Source organism: Brienomyrus brachyistius, unplaced genomic scaffold (assembly GCF_023856365.1).
Source record: "Brienomyrus brachyistius isolate T26 unplaced genomic scaffold, BBRACH_0.4 scaffold54, whole genome shotgun sequence".
Lineage (NCBI taxonomy): Eukaryota > Metazoa > Chordata > Actinopteri > Osteoglossiformes > Mormyridae > Brienomyrus > Brienomyrus brachyistius.
In genome coordinates this window covers 2215288-2243248 of record NW_026042329.1, presented here as the reverse complement: position 1 = coordinate 2243248, position 27961 = coordinate 2215288, and the positions used below count along the sequence as shown (strand labels likewise).

Here is a 27961-nt window from a genome sequence, read left to right as displayed (position 1 = left end):
TGTTCATGGTAAAATGGCAGAAGCCAGAGTTGCAGTTGATGTAAACGAGTTCAGTTGTGCAGTCTGTCTGGATCTACTAAAGGATCCAGTGACTATTCCCTGTGGACACAGTTACTGTATGAGCTGCATTAAGAGCTGCTGGGATCAGGAGGATCATGTTGGAGTTTACAGCTGCCCCCAGTGCAGACAGACCTTCATACCCAGACCTGTTCTGGACAGAAACACCATACTGGCTGAAATGGTGGAGAAACTGAAGAAGACTGGACTACAAGCAGCTACTCCTGCTGACCAGTATGCTGGACCTGGAGATGTGGAGTGTGATGTCTGTACTGGGAGAAAACACAAAGCTGTCAAGTCCTGCCTGGTGTGTCTGGCCTCCTACTGTGAAACTGACCTGCAGCTTCACAATAAACTCCACCATGCAAAACAGCACAAGCTCATTGATGCCATCGGCCATCTGAAGGACAAGGTCTGTTCCCACCATGACAAACCCCTGGAGGTCTACTGCCGTACCGACCAGCAGTGTATCTGTCTGCTCTGTGTGAAGGATAAACACAGAGGCCATGATACAGTCTCAGCTGCTACAGGAAGGGCGGAGATACAGGTCATGCTAATTTAAAAGAATTTCCCCTTTCTATCTAAAATAATTTCCCCAAATGGATCAGTGAAAGTATCAATTATTGTTATTATCTAAAAGTAAATTTTAAATAAATGGATTTTGTCTTAACACATGTTAGTGTAATTGCTATGAAACACTCAGAACAAGTCTGGTTCGGTAAAGTTGTCATGACCTGCTTGTTTGGTTACTAGCTTGACGGATTTAAGGTAGTCTGGGAAAAATGTAAGTGAACGAATATGAAGTCCATTTAAACTGTGGTAACTTAAATCCGACAAGTTACCCCGACAAGCCAGTAACCCTTCATAGTACAGAAGAACTCACTAGGGCCACAGTAGTACAGGCCACTGAAGTCAGAGGAATCTACAGAACCCTGACCTCAGAATTCAAGATGGCGGTGCCCTTTAAGGCCGTGCCCACCTAAGATGTTGGTACGGAACGCCATGATACTCAAAATCAAATAAATAAGTTGTCAGGTTCGCCTTGTAAGCGGGTAAGCGGACGGGCATGCAAGCTGGTATTTTTGATATTTTTATATAAAAAAATAAATAAAATGATCAATATTTCAATAAGGGGCGGCATGGTGGTGCAGTGGTTAGCACGGTTGCCTCACACCTCTGTGACCCGGGTTCGAGTCTCCGCCTGGGTCACATGTGTGTGGAGTTTGCATGTTCTCCCCATGTCGTCGTGGGGTTTCCTCCAGGTACTCCGGTTTCCCCCCACAGTCCAAAAACATGCTGAGGCTAATTGGAGTTACTAAATTGCCCATAGGAGTGCATGTGTGCGTGAATGGTGTGTGAATGTGCCCTGCGATGGGCTGGCCCCCCATCCTAGGTTGTTCCCTGCCTCATGCCCATTGCTTCCGGGATAGGCTCTGGACCCCCCCGTGACCCAGTAGGATAAGCTGTTTGGAAAATGGATGGATGGACGGATGTTTCTTACTTTCAGTGTTTGTGGGGGTTTTCCTAGTCTTGTGTTCATTAGTATAAGTTACTGCACCTGTTGCCTGTTTTCCCTACACTGTTGTTATTGGTGAATTGTCTTATTTGTCACATCTGCCTCTTCGTTAGTTCAGTTGTCTGTTGCATTTAAGTGCTTGTCCTCCTTTTTCATGCTGATTCATTGTTTGTCTGTTGGTGGTGGAATGTTAGGTCATTGTCTTTAGTTACAGCCTGTTTTTCTACCTGGTTGTTTTTCCTGGTTTTCTTCCCTTAGTTGCCCATAGTGATGGCAAAACAAAGCTTTCCGAAGGAAGTGTGTCGAAAAATGGTTCAGTATTCGAAGTTTTTCTGAATGGTGAACATTAATGATACTAGGTGGTCAAATATGTAAATAGCATTTTGAGTGAGTGCACAACTTCTCCCACTTTAGAGAACACCTACTAACATGGAACGGAGGTCGCTGGAGAGCATAAAAACTGTAAAGGGTCTTCAGAACGCAGTATATTTGGGTCACTGAGGTACTGCCAAACCTCCGGAGTAGCATCTGCTGTTGAACTGTTGACCCATCTGCTCTCCCCCTGTCACTGTCCAGAAGACCTGGAACTAAAATGACAAAGCATGAGTCATTATATACACTATGCATTTTGTACTGTGCAATAATAATTGTACCTCCAAATTCAGTGTAATTGAACATTCAGATTAAAATGTGAAAGGTTGCAGTACTGGTGTGCATTGCAGTACCAGATGAAGTTCCTCCAGGCTCTGGTTCTGGTGGCTGGATGCATGTTGGTGTGCATGGGTTCTGCTGGGCCTCCTGTAATCTTATGCTGGACACACACTCTGCTGTAAGGCGTTTCACAGCAGCCTGAGCATTAGATTGGCTACAGAAACCTGCAGGTTTATATCTTGGACCCAGCAGTGTGGCCAGTGTCATTATGCTATGTGAGCTCTGTCTTCAGAGTAACCAATGCAGCTCCAACTGGCTCTCCTTGATCATGTGATCACTGCAGCACTGAATAGGTGATATTCCAGTTGGTTTCCACTTCTGTAATTATTCTCAGAGTGGGTCTGCCCATGTGTTGTTGGACTTGACAAAGCCTTTATCTCGCAGTTGTACTGGTTCTGAAGTAGGTCACACAGAATCTGTCTTACCTTGGATCTGATGTCATCGGGTCCTTGTGTCTGATCCATGGTCTTCTTCACAGCCAAATTCAGTGCATGTACAATGCAGGTTGTGTGTCTGACACAGACAATCACATATTGTGCAGCGTCAGTGTGAGCCATCGGACTTTATTCTGTATTCCCCACTCCTCCATCAGGCTGCCTCGACTGCAGCCATGTTTTCTGCAGAATGAGACTCTGGGAATTTTCCTGCTCCCAATAATACAGTCGACAGCTCAGTCTTATCATTTATTATGTATTCATACAATTAAACTGAACCTTGGACACAATTATAATTGACTAATTATCATTATTCATCCATCCATTTTCCAAACCGCTTATCCTTCTGGGTCGTGGGGCTCAAGGGCCCATGGACATATGACTGTTCTGCTGAGGCGGGGGCTCAAACCAGCGATCTTCCAGTCATGGGCACAGATATTTAGCCCTCTGAGCCACTCACCGCCCCCTTTATTATCACTATTATTATCATTATTATTATTATTATCATTATTATTAAATTGTTTAATTATTGAAAATAAATTATTAAATTGTTATTATGATTAAAACTTATGCTGCAGTGTGTGCGCGCTGAAATATGTGCTGTACAACAGGTTTGAAAGCGGTATTGAGGATTGTGCCACATTTTCAATTTCCAAAGCAGTCACATGGTTGAGTGCAGAACGAAGCTTCAGATGACCATGGTCACATGTTCAGGGTGGAACGGAGGAAACCTTGAAGCTGTGCTTCAGAATGCAGTGAATCGTTTTTTTTTTTTGGTGTCAAGCTTAACATCACTAGCTGCCCCATTCCCTCTGTTAGTCTACATGCCATTTTCTTAGCTACTTTTTCCCTGGTGAGTTTTGACCCCTTATTGTTCTTTTATTGTGTGTCTTTCCAGTTTGGTTCAGTCTCCTTAATTCCCTTTGCCTTTGTGCTTTTAAGTGCATCGTCACCTTGTTTCCCTGCCTGCACCAGGCTGCGCCCCAACATGCACATTAAATATATGATCTGTTCAAATTCTGAAGCATCTTTAATGAATCTCATTTTACACATTTTCCTTTCTGAATTTGCGTGGAACATCAACGATGCAGACTTTGACACAGTTTACATATGAATGGGTCACAACAGTCCAATATTAAACCAACTTCCCAGCAGATTCAAAGTTTTCAGTATCGCAGGAGAAAAGATGCATTATTGTTGTTCAGAATACAGTTTACTACACAGTGGCCCATTATCAACTTACATGCGATCTGACATCAATCTAATAGGACGTCAGTTGAGTAGCCGGTCCTGCAGTGCAGCCCAGGACACATTCGCCTTCACACTGCTATAAGAATGTGGCCATATGCAGCCCAGACCACCTCCCAATGTGGTTTCAGTGATCGGATCTCAATGCATCTTCAATGCGTCCTGGGTAATTAGCGCTGTCCACTTGTGATTGAATCACCCAGGACGCATGTTAATACCAGGTGGAAACAGGACCAAAGGGTCTATGTCCAGTTTATCCTACCTACAGTCAATAAATCGTTTACAAATATCCCTCTATTCATCCATCCATCCATCCATCTCCTATCTGGTAATCCAGGTCAGGGTCAGGGGGAGTGCCTGGAGCCTTTCCAAGGCAGCATAGGGCCCAAGGCTGGGGCCCACCCTGGACAGGATGATTAATAAATGTGATCTCAGCTAATGAAACAAACTTGTTTTATCATCTTTTTTCTTATCTGTAGAAACAAATGGGTGAAACACAGAGGGAATTTCAGCAGAGAATTCAGATGAGAGAGAAGGAGCTGCAGGAGCTGAGAGAGGCTGTGGGCTCATTCACAGTGAGTATGAACCTGAGGAGAAGATAACAGCTGGCTTGTGATCACATTGAATCTTCTTTCAGATTCAACAGATTGCAGATTTACAGACTTGAGAGGATTAATCAAATTAATGCTGCTCTGGGTTATTCTGGGTCAGTGGGATAAAGTTGCTAGATTACAGAGTTTAACCAAGTGTTGCAGCAGTAGTTGCTTATTTATTTTTAAAAAATACCATAAAAGGCCCATTTGAGAAAAATGCAACTTTTCACAACCCAGCGTAATGCAAATAAACACAGAAAAAGTCACCTATTAAACTGAGAGCTAATGGTGACAACCAACCTGCCCCATACAGCCACCAGTCTCTGCCAAATCCCTGCAGCTGACAGTGTATGAGCTTAATGAGTGATCATTTCCAATCAGTGCTGGCTGGGTTTCAGTACCTGAGGCATCCAGCATGGTGACGCTCCAAACCCCAGCCCTGTGCTGTTTTTATACCTCCTGTCAGCTCACATCTCTATTGTACAATGAGGCTCTCTGGAGTCTCAAAAGGGGCCAATTTACTGTCCTCTGCTCCCTGTGTCACCAACAGAGCTCAGCACAGTCAGCAGTGAAGGAGAGCGAGAGGATCTTCACTGAGATTATCAGCTCCATTGAGAGAAGACGGTCTGAGGTGACAAAGCTGATCAGAGATCAGGAGAAGGCTGCAGTGAGTCAGGCTGAAGGAGACATGGAGAGACTGAAGCAGGAGATTGATGAACTGAAGAGGAGACACTCTGAGCTGGAACAGCTTTCACACACAGAGGATCACATCCATTTCCTCCAGGTAACAGAACAGCTACTTTGGCAATAAGGAAACCAGAGTATTCAAATGGACGCATATTGTCATTTGTATTTCAACTAGTCTGTCATTGGTCAGATGTTAATGGTCCTGTTAATTAGATTGCAATACACATTTGTATTGATGAAGCTGTTTAATCAGACTGTGTGTCTGTAGAAGCGCCAGGCTCTTCCTGTCACTCCTGAGGCTGGATTTGGACCCAGAATCTCTGTCAGTCCAAGATTTGATTTTGGCAATTTGAAGAAGGTGGTTTCTGAGCTGAAAGATCAACTGGAGAATGTTTGCAGAATGAAAATGGCTGAGATCCGTCACGCAGGTTAATACATTTTCTAGTCTGTTCATGTTAATATAGACCAGAGCTGGCCAATCAGGGCTGTCTGTGGGGTTTTGCTGGATTACTAATTAGAGGACTGATTGGCTGAAGGGTCTCACATCTGGGGTTGAACAGCTGACCTAAAGGTTACCCCAAAGACCTGCGTACACACTGGCACTTTGCTGGTAAGATTACCCCCACTCCCCCCCCGATGTGGACCACGCAGAGAGAGTATGCAGTACAGTCAGTCTCACATTTGTGTGACCAAGTCAGTTTGATTTCAATAAGTTTATATCTTTGTGATACCTGGTGAACGAGCTTCGCATTCTACTGTATGCAAAACCCAGATTACATGAAACATGTTTCTTCTACATTATAGAAACCAAAAATCTGTATTATGTGTAACTTACCATGATTTGCAGTTTGTTAAAATGCCTGTTAATGTCCCTCATAATGATAATACCCCACTGCTGCTATCTCAGTGAGTGAAGTCCATCTCCCACAAGTAAATTCCTTTTTCTCACATCCCTGTTTCTCTCTGTCTCCTTCTAGTTACCAAAGACACCATCCTACCGGTATTAGTGCCCAGGACCAGAGCAGAATTCTTACAATGTGAGTCTATTCACACACACGCTTCTCTCTCCCTGTATGAGGTGGAGTGTGTTTTATTGTGTTTTATTGTGTTTCATTTTCTACTGCTAGTGGAGCTTCTCTTTCTCTCTCCCGCTGCCTCCTGGTCTTTCACATTTACATGAGCTTTTTATCTCAGAGGACTTTGAATCCAATTGCTAAGTAAGGCAAGTTTATTCAGGGTGCTTTTCCACTGCACCAGGTACGGTACTTTTGGTTCTTTCCCTTTTCCATTGACTTCCGGTCAAGTACTAGTACCAGAAGTTCCAGTACCAAAAGCACCATTGCAGCTGGGGTACTTTTTCGGTACTTTGGAACTTTGGTGAGGGACTTACAAACACGTTCATTGTCAATTTAAAAAACAATTTTAAAAAGTCTAAAAGCCGAAAACACAAATAAACAGTTAACTACAAAGAAGTGACATTGTAGAGGCAGCATATGACTAAACTCCTGCTGATTTAATTTATTGAAAAGCTGCAGCAAACAGTAACGTTTTAAGCCCTGATTATAATGAGCTGACAGTGTTAGCAGACCTCAGGTCTTCAGCAAGCTTGTTCCACAGACAGGGAGCATAGAGACTAAAAGCTGCTTCAGCCTGCTTGGTCTTCATTCTGGGACACTGAGTAAACTTTCAGGGGTCTGGATGCTTCACAAGGTTCAAGGAAGTTAGTGCCATTTAGTGCCTTGTACACAAGTAATATTTAATTATTAATCCTATGATGCTCAGGAAGCCAGTGTAGTGATTAAGGAGCTGTGTGATATGCTCTACTTCCTTGGTGTTAGTGAGGACTCTGGTGGCAGCATTCTGGATGAGCTGCAGCTGTCTGACTGATTTATTACCAAGACCTGCAGGAAATAAACACATGAACAAGCTTTTCTGTATCTGGTTTAGAGGGAAATCCTTCTCTTTCTCTCTTATTGGGCTGGTTTCAGCTTCCGTTGGACGGATTTTAAGCAGAACTTGGGCAGGACCTGGGAACACTGTACTGATGCCTCATTTCCACCAACATGGAGCCGGTGCTGGGCTGGTTGTCACTTGATGCCTTTTCAGAACCTGCCTGCGTCTCCACCAGTTTAAAAAATGAACATAGGTGACAGTGAGAGTAAAGGTTCATATGTATTCCGTTTTGTTGGATTTATTCTTATCTGTTTCCGAATAAGTTTTTATAAGCTGCCAACTGTCCTTTTAACGATCGCTATATTAAAGATGCCAATAACTGAACTTTGCAATCTGCCTCATGATCTCTTCGCCACTCGAGGGCCACAATATTTTATTTATCAGACCTGCGGCATGGTTTTCATTTACAATGCAAAGTTACTCCGATAATAAGCTGGCTAGTTGTTTCACTGCTGGCACCGGAAATATTAGACAAAACTATATTGGTTATTGACTGAATTATCCAGCTATGCGGACGGTTTGGACACGATGGCCCCTCCCACTTGCACTGACGTTATCAGAATTATATATTTTTTTGTTGTGTCCCCAAACTGGTTGTGACACTGAACATCTCCTAAGTCTGTGCTTTAGGGCCATGACTTCACACGACACGACTACACTTGCGTGCTTAGTTTACATCTATCTGGAGGATTGAAGGTCATGTCCACCAGGGGGCAGTGCGAGAAAACCATCTTGGTCGGTTCCTTCGTTTCCAGTCTCACTTGTGGCAGTCAAGATGGCGCTCTGAAGAACACGCTTTGATTAGAGCTGCAAACCGACTTGTTTTGTTTACCATGTACTGTGAACTATATGCAGTTTTACTACTGTCTGGTTTTATTTAATCATCCAGTGACTGCAATAACTATACACAGTCAAGATGACAGTTTCTGAAAAAAAAGAAAATGATGGAAGAGATTAAACGAGATAAAACAATAGCACCTTTTCAAATCAGTTACAAACTGATTTTTGGCTTATTTCTAATGAATTAGGAAATATTTAAACAAACATTTTACCTTTACCATTTTCTGACCACCCAGCCATTGATATCCTTATATCCATATTGTCATCGTCTATCCATCTATCCATCCATTTTCCAAACCGCTTATCCTTACTGGGTCGCGGGGGGTCCGGAGCCTATCCCAGAAGCAATGGGCACGAGGCAGGGAACAACCCAGGATGGGGGGCCAGCCCATCGCAGGGCACAGTCACACACCTTTCACTCACACATGCACACCTATGGGCAATTTAGCAACTCCAATTAGCCTCAGCATTTTTTTGGACTGTGGGGGGAAACCGGAGTACCTGGAGGAAACCTCACGATGACATGGGGAGAACATGCAATCTTTGTCATCGTCTACTGGATATAAAATATCTTCAAACTGGATATTAAACAGTTCAATCTTGAGAAAAGTAGCTATTTTAAATATAGAATAATTAACTGACTTACACTGGAATAGACCCAATACAGAAAAAACTATTGCAATAACATGTAACAAAATTTGTCAGAAGGTTTAGTAGTGACTTGGCGCGAATCGGAAGAGATGAAGAAAACAAAATTATAAATGAGATTTACTGCTTTAACTTGCAAACCAGTCAATCATCTTACTGATATAGAAAATAATGTAGGAGGTGACTTACAGAATAAATTGGATGATTATATATAAACATAAGGCAGAAGGAGCCTTTGTTAGATTTTGGCAAAAATGGCTTGAAGAAGGTGAGTGTCACGACCAGACGCGGGGAGATCGGCGATCGTGTGGGTGCGGCGAGCAAGCAGCAGGCAAACAAGCAAAGTTGGGGCAAAAGTAGGGATTTAATAAGGGAACCAGGACAGGAGAACATCGCACACTGACTAACATCAATGACAGACACGGAAAGAGGGGAGACCAGGACTTAAATACGTTAAAGCAGGGCAACATAATCATCCGGGGCTGGAATCAACTCGGGGAAGCACACGTGGGTAATCAGGGGGCGTGGCACACATGAGGAGCGGACGGGTCAGGCATCACAGAACCCCCCCCCCCCCAAAGGCGCGCTGCACCGGGGGCGCCAGGGAGGAGACGAGGAATGGGGGACAGGAACCAAAACCTAGAAGACAAGAACCAAAACCATTAACGAGGGACCGGGAACAAGACAGAGACACAGAACAAGGCAAGGGACAGGACGCAAGACAGGAGCTGAGACAGGACAGGGAAAGCGGACGAACAGACCAGAAAAGGGGACACAGAGGGAACAGGAGGAACAAAAGGACTGGGAGTGAACGGAGGGAACCCAGAGGGAGAAGGAGGAACAGGAGGAGCGAAGGGACGAGGGACAAAGAAAGGGGAAGCAAACAAAGGAGGGACAGAGGCAGGGAAGAAGGGAGAGAAGGGAGAGAAGGGAAACAAAGGAGAGCCTGAGGGAGACCCAGCGGCGGGGAGGCCGGAGCCGGAGAGGCCCGCGGAGGGGCCGAGGAGGCAGGGCGAGGGACCCGCGGAGGGGCCAGGGAGGGAGCAGGAGGGAGCACCGGGGAAGGGGACGAAGGAGCAGGAGGGGACCCTGGCAAGGACAAGGTGAGGGGGGGAGCTGCCGCAGGCGGCGACGTCATCCGCTGCGGACAAGCGGGCGGACCCGCTGGCGATGGAGGAACCGCCGTCGGGGAGCCCTCAGGTGACCGACTAGACACGGACGGGGGGAGCGAGTCAGGGCGACGAGGCACCGGAGGGAGGCCCACAGGCGACGGCCGAACCGGGAGACCAGGGCCCGCGGCCGCCAACCGAGCCCCAGCACAGGCAACGGAGGGCGAGCCAGGGGGCAGGGCGGGCAGGACCCCAGCCCTGCGTCTGTGCCCCCTCCCCTTGCTGGACACAGACATGCGGGCTTTAGTCTGGGGTTTCTCGCACCGGGGCGAGGACAAAGGAGTCATGAGTGAGGTCCCTGAGGGGTCCCATTTCAGCTCCTCCACCTCCGGAGGGGGAGGAGCCAAGATGGAGTCCTCCGGGACCTCCTCGGGGACTTGGACAGAAGGGACTGGAACCGCTGCAGGCGGAGGGGGCGCCTCGGGAGCCGCTGCAGGCGGAGGGGGCGCCTCGGGAGCCGCTGCAGGCAGTGGCGGCTGTAGTGGGGATGCCTGCCCGGGAGCTGCAGGCTGCTGCAGTGGGGGCGCCTGCCCGGGAGTTGCAGGAGGACGAGGGAGCTGCGCAGGCGTAGGAGCCGCGGGCAGTGGCGGCTGCACGGGAGCGGGGTCTGCGGGTGGCGGCGGCTGCACGGGAGCGGAGACCGCCGGCAGTAACGGAGGGAGCTCCTCCGTACCGGCGATCGCCGGTCTCCTCCTTCTCCTCCTCTGGCGCCTGGCGGTGGTGGGAGGCGGCGCGACATCCGAGAAAGCGGACGGCGAGAGAACAAGCTCCGGGTAAGGGTAGAGGAAGGGCTCTTCATCCTCGTCCTCACTTGAGGGCCAGTATCTCCACACGGAGTAAGCGTCCTGTGGGCTCGGCCTCAGGGCTGGAGTCAGGACGTGCTGCTTTATCTCCGGAGACTGCCACATGCGGGAAAGCGCGCAGGCTCCGAGGGAGATCGTCGGCTCCCTCACTCTCCTTCTCCTCTGCTTCTTCGTCTTTTGGTCTGTCATTCTGTCACGACCAGGCGCGGGGAGACTGGTGATCGTGCGGGTGCGGCGAACAAGCAAAGTCGGGGCAAAATTAGGGATTTAATAAGGGAACCAGGACAGGAGAACATCGCACACCGACTAACATCAATGACAGACACGGAAAGAGGGGAGACCAGGACTTAAATACATTAAAGCAGGGCAACATAATCAGACGGGGCTGGAAACAAATCGGGGAAGCACACGTGGGTAATCAGGGGGCGTGGCACACATGAGGAGCGGATGGGTCAGGCATCACAGTGAGCAGAACTCAGCCTATTTCTTTAGGCTAGAAAGAGAGCAAGTCAGGAACTGCATTATGTGGGTGAGGATTTATGGAAATGTTGCGGAAAATTTTTGATTTCTTCTCAAACATGATGGGAATAACTGATGTGGATCGTGAACTTTGTGACGTCCCAATTCATTTAACTGAGATGTCTGCTGTAATAAATTGCTTAAAAAATAATAAATCGCCGGGAACAGACAGTCTAATCCAGAGTCTTTTTTCATCATTGCTGGAGATTTCAATCAGGCAAATCTGAAGCCAGTTTTCCCCAAATTCTTCCAATATATGAACATCCCAGCTAGAGGGAGAATCTGTCTGGACAATGTTCACACAAACGTTTGTGAGGCCTACAAGGCCCTTCCCCACACCACCTCGGCTACTCAGACCATGTCACTGTGTTCATGGTTCCTGTGTATAAATCCCTGCTGAAGCACAACAAACCAGTCAGTAAGAGTGTGGCCAGCTGGTGCCATCTCAGCTCTCCAAGGCTGCTTTGGATCTACTGACTGGGACATTTTTAAGGAGGCTGCTATAAATGGTGATGCCATCAACCTGGAGGAGTATATAAACTCTGTGATCGATGACCACGACAGCCGACCAAAGGCCCTGGATGACGAAGGAAGTGCTCACATATCTAAGAATCAGAAATGCAGCTTTAAGATCTAAAGACAAGGCTGCCCTCAGGACGCCCAGAGGCAACCTGTCCCAAGCTATGAGGATAGCCAATCAGGCACATGCACAGAGGATCAATGAACACTTTAAATGCACTAAAGACACATGCCGCATATGGCAGGGCATTCAGCCAATCACGATCTGCAAGCCCAACCCACACATCAGTGGCGGTGATGTCTCCCTTCCAGATGAGCTAAACAACTTCTTTGTACAGAATAAGGAGCCGACACCACCACCCCCCCCCCCGCCCCCCCAGTGAGGAGCTACTCTGTCTGTCCACAGCTGATGTGAGAAGTCTTCTATCCAGAGTCAATCCATGCAAGGCTGCAGGACCTGACAACATACTTGGCTGAGTGCTGAGAGAATGCTGACCACTGACCACCTAGCTGGTGTCCTCACAGAATGCACCTCTTTAAGCCAGTGGTCTGTCCCAGCATGCTTCACATCAACCACCATCATCCTAGTGCTGTAGAAGCCATTAGTGTCTAGCCTGAATGACTACTGCCCTGTAGCACTCAGGTCAATCATCATGAAGTGCTTGGAAAGGCTGGTCATGGCAGTAATACATAAAGACCAATCTTCCTACCTCTCTAGACCCTCTCCAATCTGCATACCGGTCCAACAGGTCTACTGAGGACACCGTAGCCTCTGCCCGTCTCCTTTCCCTGACACATCTGGATAAGAGAGTCACATATGTCAGGATGTTATTCATAGACTTCAGCTCTACCTTCAATACATCCCTCAAAAACTGAGGGGGTTAAGCTTGAACACCACTCTCTGCGGCTGGATCTTGGATTTCCTGACAGAAATGCCCCAGTCAGTATGTATGGGCTGCAACACCTCCAGCACCATCATCATCAAGTTTGTGGATGATACAACTGTGGTGGGACTGATAAACAGAGAAGATGACTCAGCATACAGAGAAGAGGTGGAAAGTCTTTCCACAAGAGACACAATCTATCTGTCAATGCTGACAAGGCAAAAGAGATGATTGTGGACTTCAGAAGGACACGTCCTGCCCACACCCCACTCAGCATCAACAGTACTGCTGTGGAGATTGTAAGGAGAACCAAGTTCCTTAGTGTGGACATAACTGAGGAACTTACATGGACAAATAACACCACCTACTTATTCAAGAAAGCCCAGCAAAGACTAAACTTCCTGAGATGGCTGAAATAAGCAAACCTTCCCCTCCCATCCTCACCATCTTCTATAGAGGCAGCATCGGCAGTGTTCTGACTAACTGCATCACCATCTGGTATGGCAGCTGCAACAAATCTGACCACAAGTGCCTGCAGAGAGTAGTGAAGACAGCAGAGAACATTATGGGATGCCTCTCCCTTCCCTACAAGCCGCATTTTGCAAACGCAGGGAACTGAGCTGGAAGGTGAAGCTTTTAATTTACCGGTTGATCTACGTTCCTACCCTCACCTATGGTCATGAGCTCAGGGTGATGACCGAATAAATGAGATTGTGAATAAAAGCAGCAGAAATCAGTTTCCTCAGCAGGGTGTCTGGGCTCAGCCTTAGAGAGGGTGAGGAGCTCAGACATCCGGGCTCAAAGTAGAGCCGCTGCTTCTCCGCATTGAAAGGAGTCAGTTGATGGTTCTAGGATACCTCTTGGACGGCTCCCTGGGGAGGTGTTTCAGGGCATGTCCAACCGGAAGGAGGCCTGGGGGCAGACCCAGAGATTGTATATAATATTAAAATCTCTATATATAATATATATATATATATATATACCCTGAGAGATTATATATAATATATACTACATTATATATAGATTATATGTTATATATTAGATCAGTGGCAAAAAAAATCGATGGATGGATGGAACTGTATGAAAAATAATGCTGCTTATGAAAATAGGCAAGTAAGAATTTCAGGTTAGAATTTCATTGTACCTTGTACGCATGACACTGCTTTCTTAGAAACTTATACTGCCATTGAATTTTGAAGATGCTGTACAAAGAAGGACACAATAGTGTTCGGAATATTTTTTTCTTGTCTGTGAAAATATACAGCTCTTCTGGACACTCATTCTTAAAAAAATCAGATGCTACTTTAATACTATAGGTACCGTAAGTAAAGATAAAGCTCTGTGACAAAACGTGACCATACTGCCACCCCAATTTCTGGTGGCACTGCACGTCGCGCATGCGTCTTGTTATCTTCATGTAAGTGCACAGACGAAGCCGGAATCAACACAGAAAACACGTGGCGGCCAGACTGGTACCTCTCCGCGCGCGTACAGGCGGACGTGTTTGTCTGGACTTTTAGGATGCATTTTACTCCTCCGCGGACGACCGCCTGCCGCACTCCAAATTTGTCTTTAAACGCCAACATAGATGATTTTGATGAGGATTGGGGTAGTTTGCAAACCCTACAGCCAATTTTCAAGGTAATAAAACTGTGACATACATATAAATGCGTATGCATATGTGTGCAGACTTGTCCCGAATTGAAAATCTCACGCCAGCCAGTTGATCAAAGTTGGCAGCCCCGTGAACTGCCGCTCTGAATTTGTAAAACGTAGGGAAACATACACAGACCTCGCGGCTGTAGTACGTGTGCAGGGAATATCAGAATAATAATTTACTACTAATAATACTTAAATAGGACACGTGCGCATGTGCAAAGTACACAGTTTGACCAGAGAAATATGAACGTTTCCATGTACGCAAACGCGGTGTAATACGCGAGTGATGCGCTTTGCGGAGAACCAGCCTAGATGCGTCCGCGTTGGGAGCGTCGAGTCGGCGCGCTGCTGGAGAGAGGTGTGTGTCCAAAGTGGATTAAAAGAAATTCATATTGTGACCTAAAGACAAACTCACTTTTAGTGGTAATCTTTGTTGTGTAATTTTATGGTTAATATGTTTGATTAATGCTGTTTGTAATTTTACTTACCTGTAATTAAGCCTATTAGTTTAACACGCGCATCATTTTGGCGCGTCTTCCCGCTGGCGTCGCGCAGGCGACAACAACAACAACAAATTTATTTTTATATAGCGCATTATCACAACATTACATTGTCTCAAAGCGCTTTACAGTATCCTCACCCAAAGCCCCCAGTGAGTAAGCCATAGGCGACAGTGGCAAGGAAAAACTCCCTAGAAGGAAGAAACCTTGAGAGGGACCAGACTCAAAGGGGGAGCCCATCCTCCAGGGGCCGGCAGGGATAGTCAAATAGAGAGAGGAGAGCAAGGAAGATGATAAGCCAATGCCGAAGCCGAGTCTTCTTCCAATTGCCAGGCAACCAGAGGTAAGGCAGCGGGTCATACATGGAAGATCAGAACGGCGAGCTGGATGCAGGGACGTCACTGGTGGTGGCGACGTCACATGTGGCCGGGTGTGCTGGATATCTTGATAGATTGAGGTCTCCAGGCATCACCCCCCAGGAGGAGTAGGGGAAATAAAATGTACAATTAGGCATAGTAGAGGAGGCTATTGGCAGTGCTAAAAGCTAGGTGAGTACAATATGAAGTGCAATCTGCAAGCTCCGGCAGATATGGCTATGGCAGCATCAGTAGGAGGGAGAGGCAAGTGGGAATGCCGGCATGGGGAGTCCCTGAAATGTCAGCACTCCAGTTCCACAAGAGATTGCAAAGCTAGAGTGACAGCACTGACAATCCAGTTCATCCAAAGCCAATGGCACCGATCCCCACCCAGCTCTACACCTCACACTACAGGTCTGACTGGGAGTGAAGAGTTAGCTAGGGCTAGAACTAGTGTCCCTATACGCTAAACTAAACAGGTGTGTTTTTAGTCTGGACTTGAATATTGAGAGTGAACCTGAAACCCGCACATCCGGTGGAAGACCATTCCACAGCTGAGGAGCTTTGTAGGAGAAAGCTCTGCAGCCTGCCGTAGCTCTTTCTACCCTAGGCACTAACAGATATCCCATGGCTTGAGAGCGAAGCAAGCGTGGAGGGTTGTATGTGGTCAGCAGTTCACTAAGGTATTCTGGTGCAAGGCCATTTAGTGCTTTATAAGTTAATAGCAGTATTTTATAGTCAATTCGAGACTTAACTGGCAGCCAATGAAGAGAGGATAAGACCGGTGTAATATGATAAAATTTTTTAGTGTTTGTTAGAACTCTGGCTGCAGCATTCTGTACCATCTGAAGTTTATGCAAGGATCCAGACGGGCAACCCGATAGGAGGGCATTACAGTAATCCAGTCTGGAACTTACGAAGGCATGTATTAGTTTTTCTGCATCATTAAGTGAGAGCATCTTACGAAGCTTGGCTATGTTCCGTAGATGATAAAATGCAGTTCTAGTAATACTTCTTATGTGAGCATCAAAGCATAGATCTGAATCGACAAGAACGCCAAGATTTCTAACTACCATGTTAGGTTGTGTAGGAAGGTTACCAACGTTGAGGTGGTGGAACTTATTTCTAGCAGCCTTGGGACCAATTACCAGAACTTCTGTTTTTTCTGTGTTTAACATAAGGAAATTTTTTTGCCATCCAGCACTGGATATCTAATAGACAGTCTTCTAACCGAGATAGCAGTGATATATCATCAGGGTTAACAGATATGTACAACTGTGTATCATCTGCATAACAATGAAACCCAATACCATGATTTCTAATAATGTTACCAAGAGGTAGCATGTATAGGGTAAACAGTAGCGGGCCCAGGACTGATCCCTGTGGGACACCATATTCAACTTTAGTGGCCTTGGATGATTCATTGTTCACATGGGCATACTGATAGCGATCAGACAAATATGAGCGGAACCAAAAAAGTGCTGTCCCTGTAATGCCAACTACACCTTCTAACCGGTCCAAGAGGATATTATGGTCCACAGTATCGAACGCTGCAGTTAAATCTAGCAATACCAACAGAGATACACAGCCATGGTCAGAAGCCACAAGTAAATCATTCATTACTTTGACTAGAGCAGTTTCTGTGCTATGGTTTGGTCTAAAGCCAGACTGATATAATTCATTGGCATTAGTTTTTTGTAGGAAAGAGGACAACTGACGAACTACAACCTTTTCCATGATCTTTGAAATGAAAGGAAGATTTGAGATAGGTCTATAGTTTCCTAAAACACTGGGTTCAAGATTTGGTTTCTTTAGGACGGGTCTGATAACAGCCATTTTAAAAGGTTTTGGAACATATCCAAGCCTAAGAGAAGAGTTTAACACATTTAACACGGTAGTGCCAATCTGTGGTGCAATTTCCTTGAAGAATTTTGTAGGAATTGGGTCTACAAGGCTAGTAGAGGATTTACAGGAGAAAATTAAGCTCAAAAGTTCTGAGTGTGTGTAGGGAGCCGCCCACTGGCCCAATGGCGGAATCCAATGGCGCAGCCGAAGGCTGTGAATGCATGTTGGTCCTTCCAAGTGCTCCTGGGAATTACTTACCCTTTTTAATATACAATATTCTTTTAGACACATATCTGACTCCATTTTAATAGTGACCTTATTTCAGTATATTGTAGTCATGACGTTTATGTTGTTCGGATTACTTCGGGACTCTCCTTTAGATTACCAACTCTAGTTTACCCCTGACGAAGGAGTCCGCCAGATTCGCCTCGGCCGACAGGGCGATCCGTGGGCTCGTCCCACAGGGTTTGTCTTAGAGGTACGGAAACCGCCACCATTTAAGACAATGTCAGCCTCTGATTATTCGGGTCCCTCGACCTATATAATTCCCCAAAGGCTCAGTGTCTGCCAATTACTGAGCATGTGGGTGCCTCGGAGATTAAGTCGATGTTTACCCGAACCACACGTACGTCCACCTCAGAGGCTCAGCCGGGGGCAGCCCATATCATAACATGTGTCAACCTCAGCGGCTGTGAAGGCGCACCTTTTGTTGCGGTAGTTTGTACGAGGTTTACTTTGGGCTCGTCTCAGGGACTCCGCCGATGCCGCCCATTGTCTTACCATGTGAGCGTCTCAGGGACTATGCCCGGTGCCTAGGAACATAGTGTGTACGCCCCTCAGAGGGTAGACCGGTACCTTTCATCAGCATGTGTTGACCTCAGAGGTTAAGTCGGCCCGTAACTGAGCGTGTGCGAACTCCAGAGGTGTAGTTTGGTATCCACCTAACTTAACTTGGGCAGTCGAGTTTGGGACCCGGATAAAGGGGATTTAACCCAGAGGCTGCAAGATAGTATTTACCACTTTAGTCCTAATCAGGATAGAAGCCCAATCTGGAAAGTTTATAAAGAAGTTAGCAAATCAGACAGTCATGAAGTAATCAAGACAACATTTATTAAACATAATACAATATATAATTATTGACATGTGGCCACATACTTGTAAATACATTTGGACAAATACAATATTAAACAATCACATTCCTCAGCTGAGAGTGCACAAAGTTCTGCGGAAAGTATCTGACTACAGATGGACTTTCACGCAGTTCTCTGCGGGAGCTCTGATTACAGAGTGACTCCCCGACTACTTCTGAAGCCCTTCCTTAAGTATCCAAACCAGGTGATGGCATGTCTCTGAAGACTGACCAATTTCGGTCAATGGTTAATTTTAGGACCATTGCTGGCCTTGGTTCTCAGGTCCCCAGCCAATCAGATCACTTTAGGGGGTGGTCGTAATTCCCTTGTTCTGCCATGTGAGAGGCTCTCTCAGTTTGGTGGGTTTAGCCGAAGTTTCTATAGTTCTCTTAGGGAAAACTATACTGCCTTAAATCTGAGTGTATAACACTCGCCGTCTCATGCCTATTCAAACGAGACCAAACATGTGTGTATTTGTCCCTAACATCTATGTGTGGTGAGTTATCCTATTTCTAGTGGAAAAGGTGTCTGTGTCTGGGGACTGACAGCTGTTGTTCTGTGGATTGACTGTGGAACTCCGGCCACTCCAGGGGGTGAAAGGTCTTCCTCTTTCTGTATTGCTCCAGTTATTCTCAGGAGCCGGCAGGGCTTTGCCTTCCTTAAAAGGGATGGTTTGATGCGTGGAGTCCAATCTTGCCTGGGCCAGTGGATCCTTTTCTTGGACTCTGAAATAGACTGATGCAGGCTGATCAGAGTTGGGGCCTGCAGGACCTATAAGTTTTATGTCCTTACATGTGTAATAGGAATGAATGATTCAAAGGTCTCATTATTGGTAGGCATAAGACTAGCAGGAGGCAGGCAGCCGTAAGTAGGTAAAGGTGTGCACTGTATAGTCTGTCTAATTGTAGTTATCTTACCATTAAAAAATGTAAGAAAGTCATCACTCTTAAGAGCTTGTGGGATTTGCAAGTTTAATGAGGAATTCTGTGTTATCCTAGCCACGGATTCAAATAGGAATTTAGGATTGGTTTTGTTCATGTCTATTAATCTGGAGAGATACACAGACCGAGCAGTTACTAGTGCTTGTCTGTATTTAGAGAGGCTCTCTTTCCAGGCAGATTTGAAAACTTCCAGTTTAGTTGAGCGCCATTTTCGCTCTAGCTTGCGTGATGCCTGTTTGAGTTCACGTGTATTATCAGAGTACCAGGGGGCAGGTTTGTTATTGCTATGCTTTATACTCCTAAGTGGAGCCACAAGATCTAGAGTGCTGCGAAGGGATTTTTCCATGTTTGAAGTTGCCTGTTCAAGTTCATTTACACACGATGCTTCAGATGTAAGGCTGAAGGACTGTGGAAGTTGTTTCATAAATGTTGTTGTAGTTAGTGCCTTAATAGAACGTCTGATTCTATACTTTGGAGTGGTGGTCAACAGGAGGCTATACTGGATTTCAAATGTTAACAAGTAATGATCTGAGAGCAGAGGACTCTGTGGCATAATAGACACATGTTCTACCAGGATGCCATGACTAATGATCAAATCAAGGGTATGGTTACAGACATGAGTAGGCCCGACTACATTCTGACATACACCTACAGAGTCAAGAATAGCTGCAAACGCTGTTTTTAAAGGATCATTATCCTTCTCCATATGAATGTTAAAATCACCCACAATAACGGCTTTGTCAGTACTGACCACCAGGTTTGCTAAAAAATCAGCAAATTCCTTAAGAAAATCACTGTACGGCCCAGGCGGTCTATACACAATAACCATGGTGATTTGGGGTGACGAACTAGAAAGAGATGAGCCAGCAAGGCTAAGAACAAGAGTTTCAAATGTGCTGAAACTCACACCACATTTCTCCGACACTCCTAAGTTGGACTGAAAAATTGCAGCAACACCACCACCTTTGCGATTTGGTCGCGGGTTATGCTTATAACTGTATTCCGCTGGAGTAGATTCATTTAGTGCCATGAATTCATCTGGTTTAAGCCAGGTCTCAGTAAGGCACAGGGCACCAAGACTAAAATCAGTAATTATTTCATTTATTAATAGTGCTTTAGGGGCCAGTGATATTATATTCAGAAGTCCAAGTTTAAGTTTAAATATTGCATCACAACTGTTTTCTAGTAACGGATTCATTGTGATTTTAATTAAGTTATTATGGCACACTCCACGGTGGAATAGTCCTCCATGATTAAAGACGCGGGGAGCAGACACAGTCTCAATGAAATGAACCCTAGGCGACGACTCTAAGCGACTAGCAGGCGGTCGGTTATGCCGGTTTGCCTGCCACCTGGACTTGGCTCTAGTTAGTCAGCGATTTGCCTGGAGACTATGAGCTATGCTTTTAGACAGGAGGTCGGCACCAGCCCGCGAGGGGTGAATACCGTCCCTCTTCAAAAGCCCAGGCCTACCCCAGAACATCCTCCAGTTGTCTATATAACCTACACCATTTATCGGGCACCATTCCGACAGCCAGCGATGTAGCGACGATAATCTGCTGTACATTTCATCGCCACGTCTAGCATGGATGGGGCCAGAGCATGTTACTGACACACACATCTTCTTCGCAATGTTGCACACCTCTTTAAAATTTGCCTTAGTGATCTCCGATTGCCTCAATCAGACATCATTAGTGCCGACCAACATTTCCTGAGGTATTTCACATATTTGACTTTTTATATTTTATGTATCGTACAGAATAATAGAGCGCAGGCTAAAGTGCAGTTGGGTCCCCAGCGAGTCTCTCAGCGCGGCGTGTCTCACAGCGCAGGGGGCAGCCGGAGCGCCGCAGACTCGGGCGGCTACATGAGTATATTGGGAATAAAATGTGTGTATTTGTTAGGAGAAAGCGCCGTAGCTTTCACTCCTACAATCTAGTTATGTTGGAGAAAGCGCCGTAGCTTTCACTCCTACAATCTAGTTATGTTGGAGAAAGCGCCGTAGCTTTCACTCCTACAATCTCCTGTGTGAGGAAGCGCCGCAGCTTACCACTCACACACTTCCACTTCCAGGACCCAGGAATAATCGAGACAGCACACGTCTTTCTGTTTTACTTGCGCAAGGGTGCCCACTTCAGGTGCAACAGACAGTATCTGCGCCTCTGTTGAGTGTCACACCGGACAGTCCCTTGGCTTCTTTATTTATAGGGTAGGGGAGGGGTTACATGGGTCTTGTCTTTAACTAGTCAATGCTGTGTGAGGCCTCCGTGAAACAGGGTTAATACAAAGCATTACATATCTCAAGGTGGGCCCCCTGCTATGTTGACAGAATCTGTTTCCTTTCTCAAGGTCTCTTATTCCTGCGTCACAATCTGGTAGGCCCCTGTGAGGACATCTTGTCTGCAACCCTTTCTGGGCCATGGGTTAGTTGTTAAGGGTTGCACGTACACATATAGGAGGATAATAATATGATAAAATACACAGATACACTCTAACAGTCCCTCCTGTTTATCATGTTAATTATACATTTGCTGTGATATAAAAAGAGACAAGGGTGTAGCATCTCTAAACTTCGGGACTGGGCCATGCCGGTGAGGATTTCGGCCCGTCCGTCATGGTGCGTCATGCATCCACCCCTGCTCCTCTTCATCTGCATCTGTTTCCATGTTTTGGGTGAGGGACAAAAACATATTCTCCTGGGCTCGGAAAGCAGAGCTCAGGGCAGAATTAATCATTATACGAAAACAAGGTATCACTGTGATACAACAACAGAAGAACATCACAAAGAATGCAAAAAATGGTATACTCAATTTGAGTAATATGGACCACCAAGCCCCGGTAGTGAACCAGGACATCCAATAGTCGTTCTGCGTCCTTGTGTCGGTGGTCATAGCAATTTACAAGTCCTTCAGCCTTTGCATTGCCTTAGTCATGTTTGGTGAATGCACATTGTCAGGAATGTATGTACAACAGGTTTGGTTCAACAATACACACACTCCTCCCTGCGCTGCAGTGAGAAGATCTAGCGCCATGCGATTCTCTATCACCATTTGCCTTTGTAGCAGTTAGTCAAATTCTTATTGGATACCACATCATATACATATCGATACCAATAGTTCCGTAGGAATGGATGAGTTTCGTCTCCTTTTATGCTAGTGAGGTGCACTCCGTCCGGAGTCCACCTTTTCTTCTCCTGCACCTCAGTGTCTGGTACCAGCCATAGAATCAATATTACCATAAGACAGAAAAGACTTCCTAATATTCCCTTAGCCCACCACGGACACCCTACCAGAGCCATCCTAAAGGAGTACAGTTCAGCTGTTTTCTTCACCGGGTTGAGACAACGAAAACCTATTGTTTCTTCGTGCCTTTGTAGCGGACTTCCACTGTTACTCCGCGAGTGAGGCGTCTGGTAAGGGCAGAATGAGCTTACAGTGACTCTTGTGGATCCAGGAAGGTCTTTCTGCAATCTTCAAGGCAGTTGGTGTAGTCAGGAGGACTTGGTATGGTCCGTCCCACCGAGGTGAAGTCCAGTCTTTCCTTTGTAGGACTTTTATCAACACCCAATCACCTGGCTTCACCGTTTCCTGCAAAGTAGACACAGATGCTTCTGGCAGATTACCAGGGTGCTGGATATTCTGTTTGGAGATCAGCTTACGCATCCAATCAGCAAGTGTCTGTTCATGAGCTGCCTTTCCTACATCAGTTGCTTCCCCCAGAAACGGAAATGGCCTTCCGTGCACGATTTCAAAAGGGGTTAACCCATTCGTTGTGGGTGTTATTCTCATCCACAATTTTACTAATGCTAAGCATTCTGGCCACAGTCTGCCTGTTTCTTCCATAGTTTTTCTCAATCTATTTTTTACTGTCCCGTTTGTTCTTTCCACCAAACCTGCACTTTGCGGATGATATGCACAGTGATTTTTTTAATACAAAACCCAATGTTTGTGAGCATAAATCTAGCACCTTGTTCACAAAATGAGATCCGTTATCTGACCGTATTACTTCCGGTATTCCATATGTGGGGAAGAAATGGGACACCAGACACTTGGCCACTGTGACTGCATCACAGTGTTTTACTGGGTATATCTCCACCCACTTTGAAAAAGTGTCTATTATCACTAGGCAGTATTTCACTCCCTGTGACCATGTTAATTCCACAAAGTCCATATGTATTGCCTGAAACGGTTGTGTAGGGTTAGGGAATTGGCCTCGTTTGGGTCTTAGATTGCCCTGCGCATTATGTTTACAACATATAAGGCATGCTCTACAGTAGTTTTTTGCAAAATTGGAAAAATTTATAGTGTAAAAATGTTGTTGTATTATATGTACCATCCCTCCTGTTGAGACATGGGTTACCCCATGACTCACAACCGCGGCGGTTTTATACAGGCTGCGGGGTAAGATAGGTTTTCCGTCTAACTTGAATAGGTCTTTCGCTTGTGTGGCTCCTCGCGAAATCCACTTGTCTTTCTCTGACGTAGGAGCTTGTTGTTGTGCATCATATAGTACATCTTGTTCTATAAGGAATAACCCCTTCTCTGTTTTTTCTGGCGTTTGCTGGGCTGCTGCCTTTGCGGCTTGGTCAGCAACGCATTGCCTTTCGTTTCCTCTGAATTATCAGTCTGGTGTGCTTTGCATTTACATAACGCGAGTGTCTTTGGTTTTTGTACAACGTCTAACAATCGAAGTAGAAGTGCTGCGTGTCAAGGTTGTTCCTTGAGAACTTTTAAACCCTCTGTTTTTCCACACTGCTGCGTGGTGGTGCACTGCAGAGAACACGTATTGACTGTCCGTATATATTGTAATCTCCTGTCCTTCATGTATTTCACAGGCTCTGATTACAGCATATAATTCTGCTGCTTGGGCTGAGCATGTGGATGGTAAGGCTCCTGCCTCTATTACTTTGTCTTTAGTCACAACTGCGTATCCAACCTTATTTTCCCCGTATCTGTCTTTGGCTGCAGAGCCATCGACAAATAAGGTTACGGCGCTTGGAATTGGAGTTAGTGCAATATCAGCGCGAGGTTTTGTCTGTTCCTGTATTTCAGTTTTGCATACGCCACTATTTGATCTCCTCGGGCTACGAATGTTGCTTCTGGTTTAGTTTTTTTTTTTTTGTAGCTTTCTGAGCGTGTTGGGCATACTCAACGGCTTGCTACACTGCACCTGTGTTTTGATGGACCCAGTATTTATCAATATACTTCTTTAATTCAGGTTTTAACCCTGCTAGGAAAGCCCGTTTTAATTGTTGTTGGTACACCCCGTTCTCGTCCTCCCCATGAGGAATCCCAGAGTTTGTCACGAACAACGGGCGTACCCTGTCCAAGAAATCCTCTGGCTCTTCGCCTTCCTTTTGCTTACATTGGGCTATTCTCCCGTAATCAACTCGTCTTGTAAATGTTGTTTCTAGTCTCTGTCTCAAGTCGCCCAATGCTTGTTGTAATTGTGGGTCATCGTGACCGAGGGGCAAATTGTTTGCTCCTTGTCCAGTAAAGTCTCCAGCCACCCAGCCCCATTTATGATTAAGTAATTGTCTAAAACAGCGGAACAGCTCTCTTCCATTTAGGTGAAAACTGACCTGCAACTCAGTCATGGCGGACCAGAATTCAGGTACTCCATCCTCTATGGGTGGAATGCCTTTTAGGGCAGCAGCCCTATCTTCCGCTGTCCAGGGGCGGTATACTAATATTGTTGCTGGTGAGGCTTGGCCTCCTTCGCCAGGGGCTATACGGGGGTTTGCAACTTCTACCATGGGAGCAAGCAGTTCAGATTCATCCTCGGAATCCGAACGGTACCATTGTGTTTTTTTATTCTCGGGATTTATTCGCATTCGTAAATGCGGGTCTGTCGCTCTCGTTTGGTGTGGCCTTGCACTCCCTCCTTCAGCTCCCCGCACAGCAGGAAGTGGGGGGTCTGGCATGTTATGCTATGGTGGGGGATGCTGTAGTACTGGTGGGCCGTCCGCTGGTGTCTGCGGGGGAGCAGACGGCGGTGTTTCCTCGTCTATGTTAACAAGGGCCGCTTGCAGCGTCTCCTTTTTCTTTTCCTGTTTCTTTTTTCTGGCTATATCACGGAGTTTGCTTTGTTCTAACCAAACATCGGATAAGACATATTCTCGTCTTTTCTGTACTTTGTCCTTGCCTGTACAGCGGCCGGACATCATTTCTAATTTCAATTCTGTCTGTAATCTCAGAATATTTTCTGTACTCAGGGTTCCTGAAAACCCATGCTTTTTCCGCCACTTTTGGTTGCTTATTATTCCTGCCCCCTCCTTATATTTTTCCATGAATTTCTCATCACCCGCCAATTCTACCTTGCTTTGACTCTGTCCCATTATTGTATATACAAAAAATAATAACCCCTAAGTGCAAGTCCCTGGCATGAGACCTCGGGAGGACACTGGCACGGCCTTCTACTGTCCTCTAAAGAGACAGCGGTGTCAGTTTTCAGGGGTGAAACCCGTCCTTTTTCCCTTGGTCACCAGTATGTTGTTGCACCTAGGCCGGGTGTATGGGGCCGCTACTGCCCTCTCAACTCACACCCGCTTTCCCTGCTGCAACGTCGTGCTTCTCACCTGGTCCTTCCTTTATGACGAAGTGGTTCTAGTTCTTGTCCGGGGACCCGTCAGGCGCCAGCCCAGCCGTCCGGGAACAGTTCTAACCACCGGCCTGTGGCGAATTCACGTCGCAGGTCTTTCACTCACTCCCTATGAGCGAGACTGTCGACAGCTTTCGGTGTCGTTCGTCGGCGGACTGGTCGGCGCCCTCTGGTATCTCTCTCCGGATCCGGCTCGAAGGACCAATTTATGTTAGGAGAAAGCGCCGTAGCTTTCACTCCTACAATCTAGTTATGTTGGAGAAAGCGCCGTAGCTTTCACTCCTACAATCTCCTGTGTGAGGAAGCGCCGCAGCTTACCACTCACACACTTCCACTTCCAGGACCCAGGAATAATCGAGACAGCACACGTCTTTCTGTTTTACTTGCGCAAGGGTGCCCACTTCAGGTGCAACAGACAGTATCTGCGCCTCTGTTGAGTGTCACACCGGACAGTCCCTTAGCTTCTTTATTTATAGGGTAGGGGAGGGGTTACATGGGTCTTGTCTTTAACTAGTCAATGCTGTGTGAGGCCTCCGTGAAACAGGGTTAATACAAAGCATTACATTTCTCAAGGTGGGCCCCCTGCTATGTTGACAGAATCTGTTTCCTTTCTCAAGGTCTCTTATTCCTGCGTCACAATCTGGTAGGCCCCTGTGAGGACATCTTGTCTGCAACCCTTTCTGGGCCATGGGTTAGTTGTTAAGGGTTGCACGTACACATATAGGAGGATAATAATATGATAAAATACACAGATACACTCTAACAGTATTGGAGCGAGTTCTGTGTGAGTGAGTGTGTGAGGTGTGACAGTGATAATGATGGAGATGTTGGGCTTCGTCATGGGATTAATCGCTCTTCCTCTTGCCTACAGACTCCTGCCAGCTGACGCTGGACCCCAACACAGCAAACAGAGAAGTGTCTCTGTCAGAGGGGAACAGGAAGGTGACAGCGGGGGAAGAGCAGCCATATCCTGATCATCCAGAGAGATTTGACTGCTACCCCCAAGTTCTGTGCAGAGAGAGTCTGACTGGTCGCTGTTACTGGGAGGCTGAGTGGAGTGGAGATGGAGTCTGGATAGCAGTGACTTATAAAGGAATCAGGAGGAAAGGAGACAGTGCTGACTGTCAGCTTGGATTCAATGAAAAGTCATGGAGTCTGTTCAGCTCTCCTGACGGTTACTCTGTCTGGCACAATAATAAACACACTGTCATACCCATAGAGCCCTCAGGCTCCCGCAGAGTAGGAGTGTATCTGGACCGGGCGGCTGGTACTCTGTCCTTCTACAGAGTCTCCTCTGATGGACTGACCCTCCTGTACAGCTTCACCTCCTCATTCACTGAACCGCTCTATCCAGGGTTTTTGGTTTATTATCCAAACTCCTCTGTGTCCCTGTGCATGCTGGGATAGCTCACTGTGTGCTGGAGGAATCATTTTTACCGTATCAGAGTGTCACATGTCGCTGCTTCTCCGTGGCAAAAAGGTAAAATCTCTGCTTTATAACCAGTATAACCCTTTTTACTCTGTCTGCAGTGTGACGTATGTTAATAAAATAAGTAATTGGGTTCCGTAAGCTCAACAAACATACAAAATGACTTATGTTCTATTTTGTCTGTAAATGCACCAAAAATACCTAAACAAATTCATAGTACATGCAGTTGTACCAATAGAGTTAATTCTGATTCTGAATAAAATAAAATGTAATGAAATCTAAGCCTGATGAGTAAGGGGAGCTTTTCCCCTCCCCTCTATATGTATATTTTATATTTCTGTCTATATATTGTATTTGCTACCTGTACACTGACAATAAAGGCTTCCTATTCTATCCCATTAATGTCCCGGTTCCGCGCTGCCCAGAACGTAACTGAGTAACAGACTTAATCCGCGCTCTCTGCTCACTGAGCGCAGCAGCCTGATATCGCAGCGGCGACCCAGACATTTTATTAACTCAAAACCTACAGTACAGCGGTCCTGAGGTAACTTAGTAAGGATAATGCAATCAAATTAATCATATATTAACTAAGTAATATATGCTAACATAAATAACATAAAATCTTAATAAATCACGTTAGTACAACAACAGAAAAGCATCTGACCATCAGTGAAGTAGTGTAGGTGATTACCATTTATCAGAAAAAAACACATAAATCCTGTTTCATTAGGAATCCTGAGATATATACTGTACTGTGCAAAAGTCATAGGCAGTCATAGGAAATGTGTAAAGCTGGGTAGTAAATGTATATTTTCTCAGTATGAAAAACAAAATTTAATATTAGAACATATGCAAATTATGTGTAAAACAAAAAAACTAAAAGAAATTTCCTATGTTCTCCAAAAAGTTACTGATATCTT

The 27961-nt window shown here is 45.9% G+C and overlaps 2 protein-coding genes and 1 long non-coding RNA gene across 4 annotated transcripts in view; 2 read left to right on the top strand and 1 right to left on the bottom strand.

Annotated features, from left to right (window-relative positions):
• LOC125724050 (tripartite motif-containing protein 16-like) overlaps window positions 1–27439 on the top strand; it is a 121736-nt gene extending 94297 nt beyond the window's left edge. Inside the window, exon 7 of the mRNA XM_049000980.1 lies at window positions 27050–27439. The gene's annotated coding sequence lies outside the window, so the exon portion shown is untranslated. The remainder of the gene's footprint in view (window positions 1–27049) is intronic.
• Window positions 1–27439, top strand: LOC125724047 (tripartite motif-containing protein 16-like). The gene is made up of 6 exons (XM_049000975.1): window positions 1–604; window positions 4446–4541; window positions 5110–5343; window positions 5515–5674; window positions 6224–6283; window positions 26484–27439. Exons 1-6 carry the CDS (start codon window positions 14–16, stop codon window positions 27017–27019), a joined length of 1677 nt encoding a protein of 558 aa, XP_048856932.1. The 5' UTR covers window positions 1–13; the 3' UTR covers window positions 27020–27439.
• Window positions 27002–27961, bottom strand: part of LOC125724089 (uncharacterized) — a 273241-nt gene continuing 272281 nt past the window's right edge. For both annotated transcript variants that reach the window (XR_007387133.1, XR_007387134.1), the window contains exon 3: window positions 27002–27123. This is a non-coding gene — a long non-coding RNA (uncharacterized LOC125724089). The remainder of the gene's footprint in view (window positions 27124–27961) is intronic.